Genomic DNA, 19,802 nt, shown 5'->3' with positions numbered 1-19,802 from the left:
TTGGAATCTGGGTCAACGCTCTTCCTGTATTCTCATGTATTATTGGGAGAGTGAAAAGCAGAGAGGTTGGAGATATCTGGAAGCATGAGCTGGGAAAGAGGATGGTGTGGGGTGTGGTCTCCCTTTTAATCTCTGCACTAACCTCAGGCTCGCCTGCTCTGTGCCTCCCCCGTCCCTGCCCTCCTCCTGACCTTAGCAACAGCTTTGGGCATTTCCCCTAAAAAGGACCATTTTTGTATTTCACCATCTGGCCTTCCTTTATTCCACAACAATATTGGTCAGCCTGACAGAACCAGTGCAAGTGCTCCTCTCCCCTCATTCCTTCTCCCTTATTTTGAATGCTTCTCCTCCACCCTGGAAAACACCTGGAATTTCAGAAAGAATGCAGATGTTTCTAGTTCCCTTACCTTTTTGTGATGCTAAAGCAGAGGCAGGCAAAGCATGTGACCTCTGCGGATGTTTTTTGTGGCTCCTGACCCCCTCCAGAATTCCCCTTTCGTCCAAAAAGGAAAATGAATGTGATTTCTGAAAGGCTCCATGTGCCACAATTTACCTTTTAAATCTTCCCTGTACTGTTTTAACATCAAACATACTAATTTTTAAGAACATTCTGGTATTGTCGAAGGCTTTCATTGCAGGGAATCACTGGGTTGTTGTGAGTTTTCTGGAGAGAATGCTTATGAGTTTCACCACATCTATGGAGGGTATCCTCAGAGGTTGTGACCCCGGTTGGAAACTAGGCAAGTGGAGTTTATGTATCTGTGGAATAATGTCCAGGGTGGGAGAAAGAACTCTTGTCTGTTGGAGACAAATGTGAATGTTGCAATTAGCCACCTTGATTAGCTTCAAAGCCTGGCTGCTTCCTGCTTGGGGGGAATCCTTTGTTGGGAGGTGTTAGCTGGCCCTGATTGTTTCCTGTCTAGATTTCCCTTGTTTTCTGAGTGTTGTGCCAGCTAACCCCTCCCAACAAAGGATTCCTTTAGGCAGGAAACAGTCAGGCTTTGAAGCTGCAAGGCTATTCAATGCTAATCAAGGTGGCCAATTGCAACATTCACACTTGCCTTTCTCCCACCCTGGACATTATTCCACAGATATATAAACCCCACTTGCCTAGTTTCCAACAGACCTCACAAGCTCTGAGGATGCCTTCCATAGATATCAGGAGAGAATGCTTCTGGAACATCACCATACAGCCCGTAAAACTCACAGCAACCCAACGTTCTGGTTGTTTGTGTAGCCCTTGGGAGGTACCAGGGGATAAAAGTGGCCCCCAGACCTCTGTTGCTAAAGTGTTCAAACAGAAGGCACAAAATCTAAACAGAGAAAGGAAGGAAGAGAGGGCGAGATGTAGCAGCATTCCTGCCAAAGCTTTCCACATGCTAGGATATAGGCTATAAGATAGGAACCTGTGTGAGTTTCAGTAGCCTCAGCATGTACTCCATAGGAGAGAGAAGAGTTAAAGCTTAAGGGAGAGAATTCAAATGCTCTCCTGATTATTCCTCATGATACAGCCACCTGGTTCTAGGTCTTATAAGCCCAGGCTTCAGGGGGGTCATGAGAAGGCAGAGATCAGACGGGCCCTCTTATTCTCTAACTTCTCTTGTGGGGAAATTCTTCCACTGGAAGAAGAGGTCAGTGCAAACATCCCATCGCTCTGATCTGCCTGACCCCAGAATCCTATTGCCACCCGTCCACACTTTTCCTTCCCATAGCGGGAAGGCAGCTGAGCCCCACTTTGAGCCATATAAAGGAATGTGCTGGATGGTAAACCTGGCAAAAATACAAAAATGTTCTGGAAAATGTTTCTAAATAACATTTTTGTTCTGATGTGTGACAGATGACCCAACCCCCAGGACTTCGAAATGGCGTAAGAACCTTTTATGTAGTATGTGGCCATCTCACGCCAACGCACTCTGGCTGCTCCCACCTTCCCTTCCATCCTCCTTCCTTTTCCTCTTTAACTCTTTCTCTTCTGTCTTGCTTACTCTTTACTGCTTTCCCAACCATTTTCTCTACCTTCTTTGTCACTGGACCAGACCAGTCTAACAAACTCCTCAGCCCTCTCTCTCCCAAAAAAGAAAGGCATGCACTGCAACCTTTGGGATTTAACTTAGTAACTTGTTCCAGTCTTCTCTCTCCTGCTGTCAAGTTTAGGTAAGGTCTCTGTAATGACAAGGAGATGTGAACAGTGAGAAAAAAAATGGAGAGGTGGAATCCAGTGTTACCAATAAGAGTAACTTATTGGGAGTTGAATTTTGAGAAACAGATTTACATTTCACACCAATATAAAGGTGCTGCCAGATTTATTTGTTTCTCCCACTTCCTTATTGTATTAAAACAAGACTAAGATGGCTACATCCTGGAAACCTAGTGCTGAATAAATTGTTCCCCAAGCAGAACTAAAAATTTTCAGCCAGGCAGTCCAAATTTAGCACAGATGGAGGTGCGAGAGATGGATTTTATGACCAGTATAAATTATGAGCATGAAGTAGATTTGCATAATTTAAAGACGGCAAGTGTCTATAATTTATTGGATATGGAATATTTTTATGATTATAGCTTTCCCAATTATGGGAAAGGCAAAAAGCTATGCAAAATAATGAAAACCTCCACTAGTTCTCCACTGCACAAACACACATAGAGCTCCGTGGCTTCAGAGAGGTTCTATTAGATCAGAGGTGTGAAACCTGTTTTTCTCCAGATGTTAACTGGAATCCTAAGTCACATCAGCCCCTGCCAGCATGCCTGGTAATCTGGAGAGAAGTAAGTCAATAGTTTCTGCAAGGCAACAGGGTCCTGGTCCTTTTTTATAGCCTCTACCTGGAAGTCTTTGCTCCCACACATTCCTTGCCTTCGTCCCTGATGGGAGAGCTAGGAAAACAAGAACCATAGGTTCTTCACAGCATAGGAACATTGTCATTAGTCTGGTCTGTTTTCTTCTCTGTCGCTGCCATGGCTGGTGCTTGCTCATCACCCAGACCTACTGTCCTTCCTTCCTCCCTCCCTCCCTCCCTCCCTCCCTCCCTCCCTCCCTCCCTCCCTCCCTCCCCTTTCTGCTTCTCCATGTTCTTCAAACTCTGTCCCACCGACTCCAATGACCATCCCCATTAAGCGGGTTGTCAGAAGTGCCACGCATGGCCATTGCTTTAGTTTGTTGGCTCATGCCCCATCCTAGCTCATTTTGTCATACTGTGAACGTTGGGGGGCCAAGAGGGAGGGAATGTATCTATAAACATAGGGTCAACCTAATTTGGCACCCTTCTTCTCAACTCACACCATTTGGGAGTTGCAGCTGGTAAAATCCCTGTTCAGTATTGTTCCCAAACTAAAGACAATATGATTACTTCTTATACCTTATATTAATAGCTGAAGCATTTCTGTACTCCAGAACTAAACTGGTTCAATAGTCCTTGTATCTCCCATTGAACCCTGGGAACCGTAGTTCTCTCAGAAGGAATCTGAGTAGATAACAGAATTCTCAATATTTTAACTAAATTACACTTTCCAAAAAATTTTAGGGGAAAGACACCTGGCTTAAGCCCATTAAGAGTTTACAGTGTGAATATGCCAAGAATATCGGTTCCTGGAGATTGGAGAGAGATGAAAGTGAACAGTGGAGCTTAGAGGTGTTATTTTTTAAATTGTAGACCCCAAAATTTGCCAGCCAGTCAAGCCAGCTGTAACTTTTCTGTGGTCTGAAGTAGAGAGAGGTCTTCCACTACAGCTTTGTCTTAGCTCAAAAGTAGGTGAGACTGGGATGAAGTTAGATCTAGCATTTGGGTCTCACTTTGGAAGCACAATGGATGTACTTGCTTCCCTCACCAAAATTATCTCTTTGTTGCGCTGCCCATGAGGATCAATTTCGGAGTGAATCCTACCCCGAGGTAAGATGGGAATCACCCCATTCTCCAAAGGAAGGAAACATGCTTCGTCTCTGCACCCGTTCCACAGCTCTTTGGAGTAGATCTTCAGTCAGCTAGTTCTCCTCCAAAGAGGATGGAGGGCTAGAGATGGAGTGATTGGCTATACTTCTTCATCATATATATATATATATATATATATATATATATATATATATATATATATGACGACTGTCATGTTTCCCTTGTACATTGCAAGAGGAGAACATCCTATAGCAGGCTGAAATAGGCTCTCCCTTAACTGGGGCCTGGTTTCCAGTCTCTGTAGGAAAGCTGGCTGGTTTAGTAGGGAAGGGAGGAAGAGCACGGAGAATATGAATGGAGTGTAATTGAAAGGGGAAAAGGTGTGCATGAAAACCAGCCTTCCTTGGCTGATAAGTAGACTCCAGGTTGGGGAAGGGTGAGGCAGGTCTTCAAATGATGCTTAGGAAGTTGTGAGAGGAGATGTGGATTTGTCCTGTGATGCTCAATATCTCATGCTCCCCTACACTCCAGGATGCGAGCCAAATTGGCCTCCTGAAGGAGCTGCTGGATCTGCAGAAGGACATGGTAGTAATGCTGCTGTCCCTATTGGAAGGTGAGAACTCTATACTGAATGAACCCTGGGCTCCATATCCCACGGCAGCTTCCCAGGGGAAACTCATAGCTCAATGGTGTTGCATCTGTTTGACATCTATAAGGTCTGAGGACTAATTCTCAGCATTTTCAATTAAGGGGCATATACCAACATTAGCCTATATGCCACTTGTATTTCTTTCATCCTCATTCTTTCCCATGCCTAAATTCTTAATCTTTTGTGTATCCACTCAGGAAATGTGGTGAATGGCACCATTGCCCGGCAGATGGTGGACATGTTGGTAGAATCCTCTAGCAACGTAGAGATGATTCTCAAGTTCTTTGATATGTTCCTGAAGTTGAAGGATATTGTGGCCTCGGACGCCTTCCGGGATTACATTACAGATCCTCGCGGGCTCATATCAAAGAAGGATTTCCAGAAAGCTATGGACAGTCAGAAGCAGTACACCCCATCTGAGATCCAGTTCTTGCTCTCTTGCTCAGAGGCCGACGAGAATGAGATGATTGATTACGAGGAGTTTGCCAACCGCTTCCAGGAGCCTGCCAAAGACATTGGTTTCAATATTGCTGTGCTGCTGACCAATCTCTCTGAGCACATACCTCACGACAACCGCCTCAAGACTTTCTTGGAACTGGCAGAATGCATCATCAACTACTTCAGCCCCTACCTGGGACGCATTGAGATCATGGGGGCCAGTAAACGTATTGAGCGCATCTACTTTGAGATTAGTGAGACCAACAAGACTCAGTGGGAAATGCCACAGGTCAAGGAGTCCAAGCGGCAATTCATCTTTGATGTGGTCAATGAGGGAGGAGAGTCAGAGAAGATGGAGCTCTTCATCAACTTCTGTGAAGACACCATCTTTGAGATGCAAATTGCGGCACAAATTTCTGAGGAGGAAGGGCAGGAGGAGGAAGAGGAGGATGATGAAGAAGGGGCAGAAGCAGGGGAAGCTGAGAAGGCATCGGCACCAGCAGAGGCTTCTTCGGCTTTTGGGGAGTTTCTGGAAAGTGTCCTGAACTTTTTCCGGATGTTCACATACCGCAACATCCGCCGGCAGTTCCGTAAAGTCAAGAAGATGACTGTGAAGGAGATGGCCATGGGCATTGCCACCTTCATTTACACCATTTTGATGGGCATCCTCTTTTTCCTCTACAACATCTTCAAGGGCATTTTCCTCCTCATCTGGAACACGCTTTTTGGAGGTGGCCTAGTGGAAGGGGCCAAGAAGATCACGATGACAGAGCTGCTGGCCAGCATGCCTGATCCTACGCAGGATGAGGTACATGGAGACGTGGCCCCGTCTGAAGAGGTGGAGCAAGCAGTGGAAGAAGGGGAAGAAATAGAGATTGCTGAACCCGGCACTGAGGAAGCACCTGCCGAAGGAGAAGACAAGAAAGAGCATTTCCGCCCCATGGGTGCTGACCCACCTGGTGGGCTTGGAGATATGGGTGATACGACCCCTGTGGAACCACCTACGCCTGAAGGATCGCCCATCCTTAAGAGGAAATTAGGAGTATGTTTGGGGCTTGAGATGGTATCTGGGTGGTGGCAAGAATTCTTATGTTTTGGGCTAAATCCCTTTCCTTAACTTGGTGTCCTCCAGAAGTTTAGTCTGTAATGTTCATTGTCTCCAGCTAGCCATATTATACACATTTTGAGTTGGGAAGCAATGAGGGATTCTGTTCCTATCTAGCCTCCTACTCACACAATACAATGTCCTGAATCACACTGTTCAACTATTTACATTATTGTGCAGTTCAAACTCATCTGTTTAAGCTCTGAGATGCCAAATTTTGTGTTTATATCTGGAAGGGTATAGGGAAGAGCTAGGATTAAGAGTTCTCAGATTAACAGAAGGGTACATTAGGATGATTAATTATGTACATTAGCAAGTATTAAGCAGCAGTTTATAGTCATTATTTTTTAAAAAAACTGAACCCTATCCAGAAGCTTATGCTGAGAAACTATTTGCATCCTGTCCCATTTCGTCTTAATTCCCTTCTGATTTTTCTTTTGTGTGTCCCAGCTACACCATGCTTTTCCAATACCAAATAAGGCCCTTTTGTTACCATTGACAATATTTCCCCTTCTTGGCTCTACACACTTGCATGTGTTTTATCCCCCACTGTCTTGCTGTAATAAATCCCTGACTTGACAACTTCTTCCTCTGTAGGTGGATGGAGAGGAAGAAATAGTGGAGCCAGAGAAAATTGAAGAACCTCCTGTAGAAGCAGAGAAAGCTGAGTGAGTGATGGTAGTGTGTATGTAGGAGAGAGAATGTAGTGGGAAGAGCCTTCATGGTTCTTATGTGCATCCTGCAAGCTCACAAATAGTGGGAACAAAATTATCCTTTTTAGGAATGTCAGTTTTATGGTGTGTATTTTGGAAACCATTAAGTCATAGGGAGGAGGGAGCAAGCTTGTTTTCTGCTGCCCTGGAGACTACGACGCAGAACAACAGCTTTAAACTACTGGAAAGGAGATTCCACCTGAACATTAGGAAGAACTTCCTCACTGTGAGAGCTGTTCAGCAATAGAACTTTCTGCCTCAAAGTGTGGTGGAGGCTCCTTCTTTGGAGGCTTTTAAGCAGAGGCTGGATGGCCATCTGTTGGGGTGCTTTGAATGCGATTTTCCTGTTTCTTGGTAGGAGGTTGGACTGGATGGCCTATGAAGTCTCTTCCAGCTCTGTGATTCTAAGATTCTAGCCCTGATGATTGACAAGATAAGCTTGGAAGTGTATGGGCAACCTCATTAGAAAAGCTCCCAACCATGACTTTCAGTTCTGGGTGGAATAGGAGTAGAGTCAAACACCAACTTTTTGAAGTTCTAACAGGATTTTCCACTGTGGTCAAAAAGGCTGTGGGAGTAGGTGAATCATGACTATGTCTCTTTTCATCCAGTGCTGAAAATGGGGAAAAGGCAGCAAAAGAGGAGGAAGAGGAGAAGAAGAAAGAGGAGAAAGGGGAAGAAGAACCCAAAGAAGAAATACCCACAGAACTAGTGAAGGAGAAGAAGAAGGTGACACAGCGGGAGAAGAAGGAGTCCGAGGCAGCAGGCTCAGAATTTTGGAACGAGCTGGAAATCCAGAGGATAAAATTTCTGGTAGGGTCTATTTGGTTCAATGGGCTTTGGAAGATGTGGGACTCCACAGTAGGCTATTTCTCTCTTCCCTCAAATTGCCCTGGGAATAATAATTTTGTGGGGATCAGCACCCTCACCAAACCGAATTCATGAGAAGAAGCTTTAATGTTCCCACTATTAGAAAGCCAGGTACACCCATTAAGACCAAGTGGTCTTAGGATAGTACAGGTCTTAAGATAGTGCATACTGATAAAGACTAATGTGGCTGTGCCTCTGAATAACACTTACATAGGCAGTTAATTATGACCTCTCATGAACCATAGCAGATTTTTACAGTAGGGAAGGGACAGCATCCTTGCCTTTCCTTAGTCTATTGCCTATTGCATTCCCCCTGGTGGGCCAAAATATGATTAATTTTTGCAGTCAGCAACCATAACACAGTTCTATATATTGTGAGATTTAGTTTTCCTTGGGAAGAGTAAAAATGTGGGTTTCTTTACCCTAATGTTTTTGGGCTTCAGTGTGTCAAAGAATTACCTTACACCAATTCACCCCTCTTTTCAGAACTATCTGTCTAGGAATTTCTACAACCTCCGCTTCCTTGCCCTCTTCTTGGCCTTCGCAATCAATTTCATCTTGCTTTTCTACAAGGTAAAAGACTTTAAAATGTATTGTGGGAGAATGGGAGCAGGATTGTGGAGAGAACGGAAAAGTTTAAAAGAGGTTAAATATTCAATAGGGTCTGGCTACTTCCAAAGTGAAGGCCAGGCCATTAACTCCACTGCTATAATTCGGGGAAATGTGGCATTCTATAACAATGTCCTCTAAGGCGCATGGAGGCATTTTTATCATGTTTAAACACCCTGCTGGACCATTTTAGGCCTAGGAGAGTTTTTATAATGGGGAAATGTCTCGAAGGATCATTTGAGGACAGGAAAAATTGTAAACAATATTTTTTATCCTTGGGTGCAAGGGGGGAGCACATGCAGCCCATTGATTGCACTTTATAGCAAAGTGTTTTTGTAACAAAACATACAAAACCAAAGAAGCTGATTAGAATCTGTGAATAAAACCATTGGCAGGGGGGAAAGTGACAGCTCTGAGAGGGCATTCATCACAATGGTGGGAAGAGGAGGCTACAAGAGGGACTTTTCAGCTCAGCGGATCACTGAGAATAGGATTTTTCTGTTTTAAGTCAAGGCTCCTTTCTGGCCTAACTTCCTTTCTTCTTGCATGTACTGCTTAGGTGTCAGACACACCTCCAGGCGAGGAGGAGTTTGAAGGCTCTGGCTTTGAAGGAGACTTGGATGGAGGCTCAGGCGGTGGCTCAGGCTTTGGTGGGGACGATGATGGCGGGGATGGCAACGGGAACGGCAACGGGGATGAGGACGATGAAGACAGCGTGGTCTACTACTTCCTGGAGGAGAGCACAGGCTACATGCAGCCGGCCTTGCAGTTCCTGGCCATCATCCACACTCTCGTCGCCTTCCTCTGCATCATTGGCTACAACTGTCTCAAAGTGCCCCTGGTCATCTTCAAGCGGGAAAAGGAGCTGGCACGCAAGCTGGAGTTCGATGGGCTCTACATCACAGAGCAGCCTGAAGACGATGATATCAAAGGCCAGTGGGACCGCCTGGTGCTCAATGCCCCGTGAGTCCCTTTGCAAGATGGGGATGGGGAAGAGCAAGGGGGAACTGGGGTTGCCAGATCAGGACCAGCACAGACCTTGGGGGCTCAGGGCCAGCAGTGGAGACCTAGAGACAACCCTATATTGTGTCACAGAAGGTGAGGCCTGGTGAGGTTATAAGGAGCAGAAGAATAGCATCATCCATGCCATTCAAATGTTTTAAAAACCAAGGCCACTGAATGAGGCGTGAACACACACTCAGAATCCTTACTTTGAGGAATGGCAAAGAGGATCCAGGCTTTGAGAGGCCAATGGGGGCAGAAAGAAAGAATAAGAACAAGTAGTAGAAGAGAAACGTCAAGGACAGAATGATCTTAGTGACCTATGGAAGCACTGTTTATGCAGGTGGACTTAGGTTGGGATGGTGTACTATCAGGCATCTGCCTTGTCTCTAGGAAGCAGGTTGTGAACTCTGTTTGCCGTTTCCCCTCAGTGGTGTAGCTATGGGGAAGGAGGTAGATAATGAGGGCATTGCCCCTCCAAATAAGAATTCTGCCCCCATGAATAAAATTTTCCTCAGTCTCCAAATTTTCAGCATTTCAGAAAGTGAGACACTTGAAATGCTTTGGACCCAGGAATTGTGTATTTGCAGTTTTCGTATTCCCTTGATGACTCTGCAAGCCCTAAACTCTGTTTCTAAATAAATAACTGGAGTGTTAAGCTACTGCAATGCCAGACATTTGTGGACTGGAGGAAATTCCTATGAGCAGAATTCCTCTTTGGAATGGCAATGTCCTAATTGTTCTCCTCCCAGCTACACCTGGAACTGAAAGCCAACCTCCTCAGTCACTGTTGTTTACATATGTGATCATGGTTAGTGGCTGTTAACAGGTTTATCCAAAGCCATCCTAATGGCTAGCCACCTGTATATTTTTGAGGAGGTAATTTCATAGCATATGAATGTGTTGTATGAAATTCAGCTGAGGGTGTATGCAGAGGACTGAGGAAAGAAAAGTACCTTGATTCATAGAAGGGTACTCTATTCTTCTTGAAGCAGAATAAGCCCTTGGCAGGATGGCAGACTTAGGTAACAATGGATGGTGGTAATATACCCTCTTTGATGTTTTTCTCCATTTCTTTCCTTTGCCAGGTCATTCCCGAGCAATTATTGGGATAAATTCATCAAGAGAAAGGTGAGATCATAGAGACCAGAAGTGCAATTCAGTCCAACCCCCTTCTGCCTTACAGAAAATTTCATCCAAATCTTTAATGAGGAAAGGGGCATGTATGGGGACAGCTGAGATGGAGGGAATGATACATGTTTAGGTAGTTAATCCAATCAAGAGCCTGTCTGGCTGTGGGGAATCAAGGACCGCTTTTTCCAAAATCCAAGGTGTTTTGTCTCTGCAGGTGCTTGATAAGTATGGAGACATCTATGGACGGGAGAGAATTGCAGAACTGCTGGGGATGGATTTGGCCAGTCTGGAAATCACAGCACAGAATGAGAAAAAAACAGAGCCGGACAAGTCTTTTCTTACTTGGTGAGGAGGATGGCCAGCATTGGTGGTGTCCCTGAGATAAGTGGGTGGGTAGATGTTGTCTGAGCGCAGCAAAAATCTTGGTCCAATTCATAGTTAAGCAGAAAAAGTGTAATAGCTTTAAGTTACATATGTACCTAGCTATACGTGCTTTTCATGCACATGTTGGTTTGTACCCAAAAGCTCAATCAGCAAAGAGCCACTTCAGGCCAAAATAAAGGCTCACAAGTCAGTTTCACAGCTCAGTCGATTTGAACCGTGATCTCTGTCCCAAATCATATCCAACACCCTTGCCTCTGTGCTGCATGTTTGGTACATACATAATACAACATACATGTGTGCATGTGCTTGTATACACGGGCCTTCTGCCTCACCCATCTCCTTTCTTTCCCTCAGGATCACCTCCATTGACCTCAAATACAAGATATGGAAGTTTGGAGTGATCTTCACAGACAATGTGAGTGAAAAGATGCAGCTGGAAGCCAGATAGCTGGTTAAGTATAGGACATTAAGCACTGGGATTACTTTTACTTATACCTGTTGGTGCCTCATTTTAGCAAACGGCCATGTAGAGGAAGCCAGTTCCCTCAGTGGCCTCCTGTTATAACTCACTGTCCCAAGTGGGACTCACCCATCCTCCTCTTTTCCTGGGGGACTTGCAGTTGAGGGTCCAGATAACATCATCCAGATTTGTCTGGCTGCTGATTTCTGAAAGATGGTAATTCCTCTGTAAGTGTCACCTGCTCTGTTGACCAATGATGACCAGAGAATAACAGTGAAACCTTCTGACTTGGGTCACTGAAGAATCCTCTACACACAATACACCATTGTTGAGCTCACTTGGCTCTCCACCTTGACTCCGTTGCAACATCCTCTCCCTTTTTCATTGCAGTCCTTCCTGTATCTTTTTTGGTACATGGTGATGTCTGCCCTCGGCCACTACAACAACTTCTTCTTTGCTTGCCACCTCCTGGACATCGCCATGGGGGTCAAGACGCTGCGGACCATCCTCTCCTCTGTCACTCACAATGGCAAACAGGTAGGGTGCAATTGGGGAGCACCCTTAACCCTTTGCTGTTTTATGCCAAGAGGTGAAACTGGGTAATCTTTGAGAAACACTCTGGAAATTCAGGAAAATTGCTTTTTATTTTAGCTGGCCCTCTGTATCCACAGATTCTGCATCAATGGATTGAAAACATTTTAGCAATTCCAAAAAGCAAACCATAGGGACTTCAGAAAACTATGCAGGGTTGAAGCAAATGTATTCTAGCATCCTATTTCATCCGCTCTAATAAGAGAGATAGTCTGGTGTAGAGGTTTGAACATTGGACTAAGACTCTGGGAAGCTAGGGTTTGAATTCCTGCTCAGCCACAGAAAGCTTTGGGTGACCTTGGGCAAGTCATATTCTTTCTGCCTCATAAGGAGGGCAAAGGCTCTCTCAGGGCAAAGGCCCTCTCAACAAATTGTGCCAAAAAAAATCCACTAAACTCCTTTTGCACATGTATCATTTTTCCTTAGCTGATGATGACAGTGGGGCTGCTGGCGGTGGTTGTGTACCTCTATACAGTAGTCGCTTTCAACTTTTTCCGCAAGTTCTACAACAAGAGCGAGGATGAGGACGAGCCTGACATGAAATGTGATGACATGATGACGGTGAGACAGAGGAAGAGATGTAGTGACAGGGGCCAGAGCACGGAACAATTTCTGAGAGAACTCAATGTGGTCGCCTTTTGCACATGTAAAATTTACTGTATCCCACTGTTGCTGATAAAAGCACAAGGACTGAGGCCAAAGTGTAATATCATAAAAATATTACAATGACTCTGAAAGAACACCTCTCTGTTCTCTGTGACTTTCTCCCCAGATTCAAGGTGAAGGAGGGAGGTTAAAAAATAGCTTGGAAAAACATCTTTTTCACCTTGTGATATCTCCCAGCCTCTGATCCTCATGGAGATATTTATGTCTAAAGATGGGGTTTCCAGCTATCCATTGTGACTAGAGGTGTTTAATAGAGCAGTTCTTCCTGAGATCAACTCTCCTTGGGCTTTTCAGGTCTTATGAGTGGAGTGGCACTTGTAATGCAATTTAATGACACCAAGGGTTAAGGCTAGGGGAAAAATTAAGTTATTTCAGGAGATTTGTTGTAGGGATCGAGGCCCTGTTCTTGTCTTGTATACCCTCTGAATCTTTCCCCCTCTCTCTCCACAACACAGTGCTACCTCTTTCACATGTATGTTGGGGTCCGGGCTGGTGGGGGCATCGGTGATGAGATTGAGGACCCAGCAGGTGATGAGTATGAGCTGTACCGTGTCATCTTTGATATCACCTTCTTCTTCTTTGTCATTGTCATCCTGCTGGCCATAATCCAAGGTGAGCCATGTGATTCCCTCACTTGGACAGATTTCTCTTATAGGACACCCAGGGAGCTGCTTCGTGGTAGAGGTACAGGTGGGGGTCTTTACTGAGAGCATTTTCTCCCTTCTCTCTGTGACTTTCTCCCCTCCCCCCAGGTTTAATCATTGATGCCTTTGGGGAGCTGAGAGACCAGCAGGAGCAGGTGAAGGAAGACATGGAGGTAAGCTGGCTCAGGTCCTTGCCACCTCATTCTAGTCCAAGAACTCTCCAACTCTGTCTGTTTATGTTGCCAACTGTAATTGATAAAATAATCAAAACATTGGGTGGCTGATCAGTGCTGCAGAGGTACGGCTGGTGCTGATTTGAGGGATGGGAGGGGAAGGTTGGTAGGAGAACCAAGATGGAGGCTCTTGGGAGGAACTAGAAATCAAGCTCTTGAGTTGGTGTTACCATTTTTCTCATGGCCATTTAACTTGACAGACCAAATGTTTCATCTGTGGAATCGGGAGTGACTATTTTGATACGACACCGCACGGCTTTGAGACCCACACACTGGAAGAGCATAACCTGGCGAATTATATGTAAGCAACTGGCAGGGAATTGGGTGGCCCACTGTTTGTTGCCATGTTCTAAAGAACCCATTGAGTTCTCCCACTGTAATCTGCATCTCAGAGGGAGGGGGAGAGATTCACACAAGCTTATATAGGTCATGCCATGGTTTTCAAATGGTTTATATGAATTGGTTGTCATGCTGTCATGATGATGAGTGCCCTGTCTGCATTCCAATAACAGTGTTGTCACTGAGGTTGATATGAAAGCCATCTATTGTGGGGATTCTCATGAGTAGATTTCCCTTGATATTGCCAAGATGTGAAGTTGGCCAAGGGGCATGCCAGAAAACAAACAAGTACATGTTAAGCACAAAGACCAATTGACATGCTACCCAGGAGATGCTCACATCATCCACCCAGAATGGGATGTTTGGGAACACAGGATAGCCACTATGAAAATGTAGTTGAACCTCTCTGCAATATTCTGTTTTGTTTCGGCTTAGCATGAACTTGTTGCCTCTCCACTGACCTTTTTCAGACAGCTATAATGTTTGAGTGGGTCCAGAGAGATCCTTTGTTTTTAATACAAGCCACATTCTGCCTCAAGCCAGAAAGAGAGGCTCCCATTATGAAAGCCTCTGGTCGATCATCATCGTCTGCCTCTATCCCCTTTACAGGTTCTTCCTCATGTATCTCATCAACAAAGACGAAACGGAGCACACTGGCCAGGTGAGAGGTCACCCTGGAGATGGGGCAGTGGGACCAGTAGCTAGAGAGTCTCCCAGAGACCTTCCTGGTTGGTTTAAGAGCCTGAAATAAGAATCCATCACTGGCAGCCCTGAGCTGTCTTTCCCCTAAAGAAGGAAAATTGGCAGTAGGCTGTTGGAAGGGTGTTAAAGAGGGAGCAGGTTCTTGGTCCAGCCCAGGCAAGCAAATAAGCCTTCTTTTGATGTGTTTTTGTTTTTTATGTAGAATAGTCCAGCTACTAGTGCTGTTGTGCCTCTGGCCAGCCATGTAGAATTTTAGAATAAAGGGGTAACATTGGTGGGATGGAGCCACCCGCTCTCCTTTTGGTGCTTAGATTCACCACATAGGCTATCCTCTTCTCTTTTGTCTCTCCAACTATCACAGGAGTCCTATGTCTGGAAGATGTATCAAGAGCGCTGCTGGGACTTCTTCCCTGCTGGCGACTGTTTCCGGAAGCAGTATGAGGATCAGCTTGGCTAGGTGTTTCCTACAGTGGTGTCTAAAGGAGGGAAGTGCCTGGCCAGCCTCCACCTTCCTGGCCCTTTTTCTTTGGCCCTGGACGGATGGGGGCACAGCCAATGCAGGGCGGCACACCGGATCTGGCCTTTTCTCTTTCAGAAAGCAGTGGGAGAAGCTGCCTTGTCCATCTGCCCCCCCCCCATCGTTGCCGCCATCTCTTGTGTGTCCTGCTGCTTCTCTCCCCCCCACCCCCCACCCCAAATACACACACATAGCCAGACCCAACTGTCTTGAGCCCTGGGCCAAAGAGGTGGAATATACGGCTAGGAAAAATTACTTGATGGTTGAGGGCTGGATGGTGGCAATTAAGTGTAATGCTTGGCCAGTAACTCTTCCCACCCCTTTCCTGTCCCATGGGGGTGTCCATGCAATACTTCCCTTCCTGGGTCAAAGGACCCCCCCAGTTTCAAGTGCCTTTCAATAGACTATTAGCCCTAGTACAAGAGGGTCTTTCGTGGGTGGGAGCTAGATGCTATTTTTGGTTAAGGGGGAAGAGGAGAGGAGAGTTATTTTGCTGCTATCTCACATTGGCTGGAAACGGAGGGCAGGCAGAGGGAGAAGAGAGCCAGTCCCAAAGGTAGGGGTACTAATGCAGCCCTCCTCCTCATCAGTCCCCTTTGCAGTATTGGCCTCCTCCGCTCCAAGCTGTGTCTCATTTGTGGGACTTGGGTTTGTGTGATGGTGATGGTGGGACTTCTCTGTGCTACATTTTTTCTGTGGAGCTGGGGAGGCACCAGTGAAGCCCATCCCATCCAACTTCATGTGTGTTTGTGTGTGCATAAGGAGCCAGAACAGAGTGAGTATTATGCTCCATTCCACTCCTGTCCTGTTAGCCACTGTGTCCTACTGCCATACAAAATCATAAGTGGGGCCTGCTATGGGGACAGCTGGGATCCAAACACCTCTGTCCTTGCCCTGTCCTTGAGCACAGCTTGGTTACCTGCCAATAAAACCATAGACTGCTGCAGCCATTGAGTTGGTGTCCTCTTTTACCTTGTACCTTGGGATGCTAGGGACACATGCATTTCTCACTCCAATTCATACATTCAGGGGCAACATGAACCAGCAACTTAAATTTGACATTATGCTTAGTAGGCTTTGGGCCAGCACCAGTCAAAACCTTCTTCTCTGGGACATGTGCACAATTGCTCATTCCATATACTCCTTCTCAAGCTAAATGTCTCTCTTAGTTGTACTGAACAGGTTTGCTTGCACTAAGCCCAAGCCAGCACTAAGATAATAAACTGATGAGGCATTTCTCTGCTTCAGACACGAAAAAAGAGCAAAGAGCTAACTTAAAAGGGAGGCAGGGAGAGATGAACTCATTCTTTACTAAAGTGAAGTTTGCATGTAAAGGGAAACCAGGAAACTGACACCTCTCTGTGCCTACCAGGAGAAATGACTTGTGCCAGGCAAATTAAAATGCAGAGTGGGTGTCCCAACCCAGTCCTCCTCTTACTGTTTTTGAAGCACCACCGAGGGAAGTGACAGATGCTTTCCTCTCAGTCCTCCCATGCCTCCTGCAAGGCTGTCCATGTTGAAGATACAGAGGCAGCCCAAGGGGCTCAAAAAAGAGGGCTGCAATTGCCCGAGTCTGTATGTACAAATGCCATGTAGGTAAACGTTGGGCGAGGGTCATTCTGGCACATAGAGGTTGCTGGTCGAGTTGGGTTCATCCACAGGCCGCGTCTCTAACACAACAATGCTGGCGGAAGGAGGACAACAATTAACAGCACAACCTCAATTTACATTTGCTGTCACTTACAATGATGTCAGTTTGAGAGGGCAAGGTGCACTTAGCACACTGCCCATGACCAATTTTTTAGAAGTGGTCTCAGAGCATAAAACAAGGAGCGAGGCAAAGGCAGCATTTTAGGCCAGAATCAGAAATCTTGTGGTTTTTATCTAACCCCCCTTCGCCAAGAAAACAAAAAAATGTCTAGAAAACAAGAGAAACAAAAAGAACTTGGGAATCAGTTTTTTCATACCTGGAGGCTCCCAGTAGACGGAAGGTCCATCGCTTATCCCGCAGATCCTGTGCCACCTAAGAAAAGGATGAGTCGCAACAGAAGGCCAGTCAACCCTCTCCTCCCACAACTCCCCTCCATTGGGATAGGCACCAAAATCTTCTGCCAACCATCTTTGTATTGGGTGCTATAAATCAGGAATCACCACTAAAGGCACCAGTTTGCATCGAAATTTGGACGCTAAACAGGATGATGCCTAATTAGTACTTGGATGGGAGCTCGCCTCCTTGTGCTGTAGGCTATATTTCAAAGGAAGGATTTTGCAAAATCACTTCTGAGTGTCCCAATACCCATCCTGTCTTTGACATGACAACCCAAGGTAAAGGAAGAAGGTTCCCCTTTACCTGTCGTGATCCAATAAGCCACGTCTGCACTCCATGCCGCCAAAATGCATACACAGTGTTGTGCACTACCGCTGAGAAGAAAAGAGGAAATTCAGAACATGGGATGGTGTTATTTCCCCCTTCCCGCCCAGATATAATGAAGAGTAGTGGGAAGACCCTTGCCAGATGTGGAGATGCAAATTCTTCAAAAAAAAAAAAAAAAGAAAAGACAAGTATCCTTTGGAGAAAGGGTGACTTAATCCTTCACCCCAGACAAAATCCTGCATGGCTATCCCACATCTAAATCCTATACAGACAAGGTTTAAACATACAGAGCATGCATCCTGTGCACAAAGTACCGTAATCGGCCTTCGAAGGACAAAGAATTTTGCGGAGCTTTCCCATTTCGGCAGAGATGCTCCAAACTGGGATAAAGAAGCTTTCTATCAAAATGACATGTTAACTTTCCAAAAGACAGCTTCCTTTGAACATTCCAAGAATAGTTCTTACCCTCCAATATTTCAGAGATGAAAACAAGAAAACAGGCCTCCAACGAAGTGACAAATGTTACACATGAAGAATGCACAAGAAGTTTGCCATTGCCAAAACGTCCTGGGAAGGCCAAGATTCAGAATTTTCCTTTCTTCACTCTCACACACTAACCTATATTTTTAGTTGTGTGCAAACTATTTTTGCACTTTGTATTTAGTCTGCAGTAATGGAAGTATGTAGAGGACAAAAGGAGGAAATGAGAAAAAAGAACACTTGACATTTTTTAAAGTAGGAGAAAAAAGAATGACAGCATCAACCAGGACTGCTGTTGCTAAATCAGGACAACTGGGGGGGGGGGGGGGCACAATAACTTGCAATGATATGAGAAGGGAGGCCTAGGCTGCAGCAAACTGATGTCCAAGAGGTTATGAGATGGAATGCTGAGAAGGACAAGCCAAAGGAACCCACCAAGTGACTCCACTTCCACGTCACAGGTCAGTTGTGGAGGGCTCTGAAGCAGCAGCCCTTGGAGGGTGACGAACTGGATGCTCTCTAGGAAACAAAAGCCAATTGTTTGGGCACTAGCAAAAAGTTGCACTCCTGTTCAACCCTGACATACCCTCAGCACTTTCGTTCACACTTACTGTGCATCAAAACCAGTACTCTCTTGCTGTCCAGCTGGGTCACCTGAACAGGGTCAGAGCATGCAGGTGCTATGGAGAAATGCAGCATCGTTTTTAGAACAGGAAGATATGTTTCAAGAGTGCTGTAGAGTGCTAGCAGTACAGCTTACTGGTGGGAAAGGACAATTACTTTTTTTGGTGCAACAGATCCCAGAATCCCCCAGCTGGTCTAAACTCTAATCCTAAAGATATATTAAATAGGCAACCCTTCTCTCCATGTGTATCCCATGCTGGTAAGGCCCTCCAGGACTCCTTTCAGGAAAAATCCATGTCATGGGCTAGTCCTAGGATAGGGCCTAAGAAGTGTTAGGATTTTCTGGATATTGGGGAAAACTCCTAAAATACAGCAGTGCATCCAAAAATATTCAAAAACAGGACACTTATAGTTGAACATTCAGTTTACAGCAAGAAGAGCATGAAGTGCCATGTGGCTGTAAAGAATTTAGAGCTTAGGAGGCAACGATCCAGAGTTCAATCTTTAAAATCACAAAAGCTTTATTTACAAAAATAATAATTACATTTAATGAACTGTGTCCTAAGTACTCTAACTAACCCCATCTCTTCTAAGATTCAAAGAGAGGAGAAAATCTTCAAACATTACATCACAAGCAGAGAGAGATCTTAATACACACAGCACACACCACGATGTAAAAGTAGAAGTCAAAGACAAAAGGCAGGCACCTGCAAAGTATCCATTCTACAAAACTAATCAGAATGAAAGCAGAAACAGAGGAGAGAAGAAACAGATACATCCCAACTGTCATTCGGGAAACAGGGGAAGGGATTTCCCTCAATCTGTTCTTAACTATTCCTCTTTTAGGCCTAGAGACTTGGGCAGTGTGGGTTGAATTCCAACAAGAAATTCCTGGGTGTGTATGTCCCCCAAGTGTCAGATTTTCCTTCAGGCACCAAAAAATGGGGTGTGCAGCTTAAGGCCCAAGAACTGGGAAATAGGTGGCCAGGCCTTTTCTAAATGACAGGAGCTAGACCACCTTTGCTCTTGCCAATGCAGCAGCACCTTCTGTCATCCAGCTTTTCCTTTTTGAGGCATAACTCCGCATAACCTGTCCACAAACCCACAGAAACACTCTGAGTGGCCTTACCGCTGCTGTCATCAATGAACCAGGAGGTAAGTGAATTGAGGTTGATGATCCGGAACTGGACCGCCTGCCCTGAGGGTCCCTTGCTCACTCCAAAGCAAACCAAGGGATACTCCTGGTCAGGAGCCACAAGCATCTCGAAGACAGGCAGTGGAGAGGGGAGCGGGAAGTCAAAATACTGGCAGAGGGCAGGCAGGGAGAGAGAGAAAAACAAAATTCAGTCATTCAGCTCCAGCCAAAATAGTGTGTAGGACAGAA

General features: G+C 45.5%; 2 protein-coding genes across 16 annotated transcripts in view; one reads left to right on the top strand and one right to left on the bottom strand.

Annotated features, from left to right (window-relative positions):
• Window positions 1-15,886, top strand: part of ryr1 (ryanodine receptor 1) — a 178,284-nt gene extending 162,398 nt beyond the window's left edge. For 8 of the 14 annotated variants that reach the window (XM_062962727.1, XM_062962723.1, XM_062962725.1 and 5 more), the window contains 16 exons: window positions 4,416-4,497; window positions 4,731-6,013; window positions 6,674-6,744; window positions 7,401-7,602; window positions 8,146-8,232; window positions 8,828-9,231; window positions 10,359-10,401; window positions 10,619-10,749; window positions 11,143-11,203; window positions 11,639-11,785; window positions 12,266-12,400; window positions 12,961-13,117; window positions 13,258-13,322; window positions 13,583-13,683; window positions 14,331-14,382; window positions 14,785-15,886. In XM_062962727.1, the coding sequence (XP_062818797.1) occupies window positions 4,416-4,497; window positions 4,731-6,013; window positions 6,674-6,744; window positions 7,401-7,602; window positions 8,146-8,232; window positions 8,828-9,231; window positions 10,359-10,401; window positions 10,619-10,749; window positions 11,143-11,203; window positions 11,639-11,785; window positions 12,266-12,400; window positions 12,961-13,117; window positions 13,258-13,322; window positions 13,583-13,683; window positions 14,331-14,382; window positions 14,785-14,880 (3,117 nt within the window). In that variant the 3' untranslated portion in view covers window positions 14,881-15,886. Of the gene's footprint in view, window positions 1-1,837; window positions 1,868-3,854; window positions 3,885-4,415; window positions 4,498-4,730; window positions 6,014-6,673; window positions 6,745-7,400; window positions 7,603-8,145; window positions 8,233-8,827; window positions 9,232-10,358; window positions 10,402-10,618; window positions 10,750-11,142; window positions 11,204-11,638; window positions 11,786-12,265; window positions 12,401-12,960; window positions 13,118-13,257; window positions 13,323-13,582; window positions 13,684-14,330; window positions 14,383-14,784 lie in introns of all 14 variants that reach the window. The other 6 variants (XM_062962718.1, XM_062962715.1, XM_062962716.1 and 3 more) reach the window with 2 other exon arrangements.
• Window positions 15,887-16,232: 346 nt separating this feature from the next.
• Window positions 16,233-19,802, bottom strand: part of map4k1 (mitogen-activated protein kinase kinase kinase kinase 1) — a 47,635-nt gene continuing 44,065 nt past the window's right edge. For both annotated transcript variants that reach the window (XM_008119943.2, XM_062962728.1), the window contains 6 exons: window positions 19,548-19,722; window positions 18,406-18,474; window positions 18,230-18,313; window positions 17,291-17,361; window positions 16,908-16,963; window positions 16,233-16,624 (listed from right to left, as the gene is read on the bottom strand). In XM_008119943.2, coding sequence (XP_008118150.1) covers window positions 16,555-16,624; window positions 16,908-16,963; window positions 17,291-17,361; window positions 18,230-18,313; window positions 18,406-18,474; window positions 19,548-19,722 — 525 coding nt within the window. In that variant the 3' untranslated portion in view covers window positions 16,233-16,554. The remainder of the gene's footprint in view (window positions 16,625-16,907; window positions 16,964-17,290; window positions 17,362-18,229; window positions 18,314-18,405; window positions 18,475-19,547; window positions 19,723-19,802) is intronic.

Source organism: Anolis carolinensis, unplaced genomic scaffold, assembly GCF_035594765.1.
Source record: "Anolis carolinensis isolate JA03-04 unplaced genomic scaffold, rAnoCar3.1.pri scaffold_10, whole genome shotgun sequence".
Lineage (NCBI taxonomy): Eukaryota > Metazoa > Chordata > Lepidosauria > Squamata > Dactyloidae > Anolis > Anolis carolinensis.
Note: the sequence above shows the minus strand (reverse complement) of the source record. Positions and strands in the feature narration are given on the sequence as shown.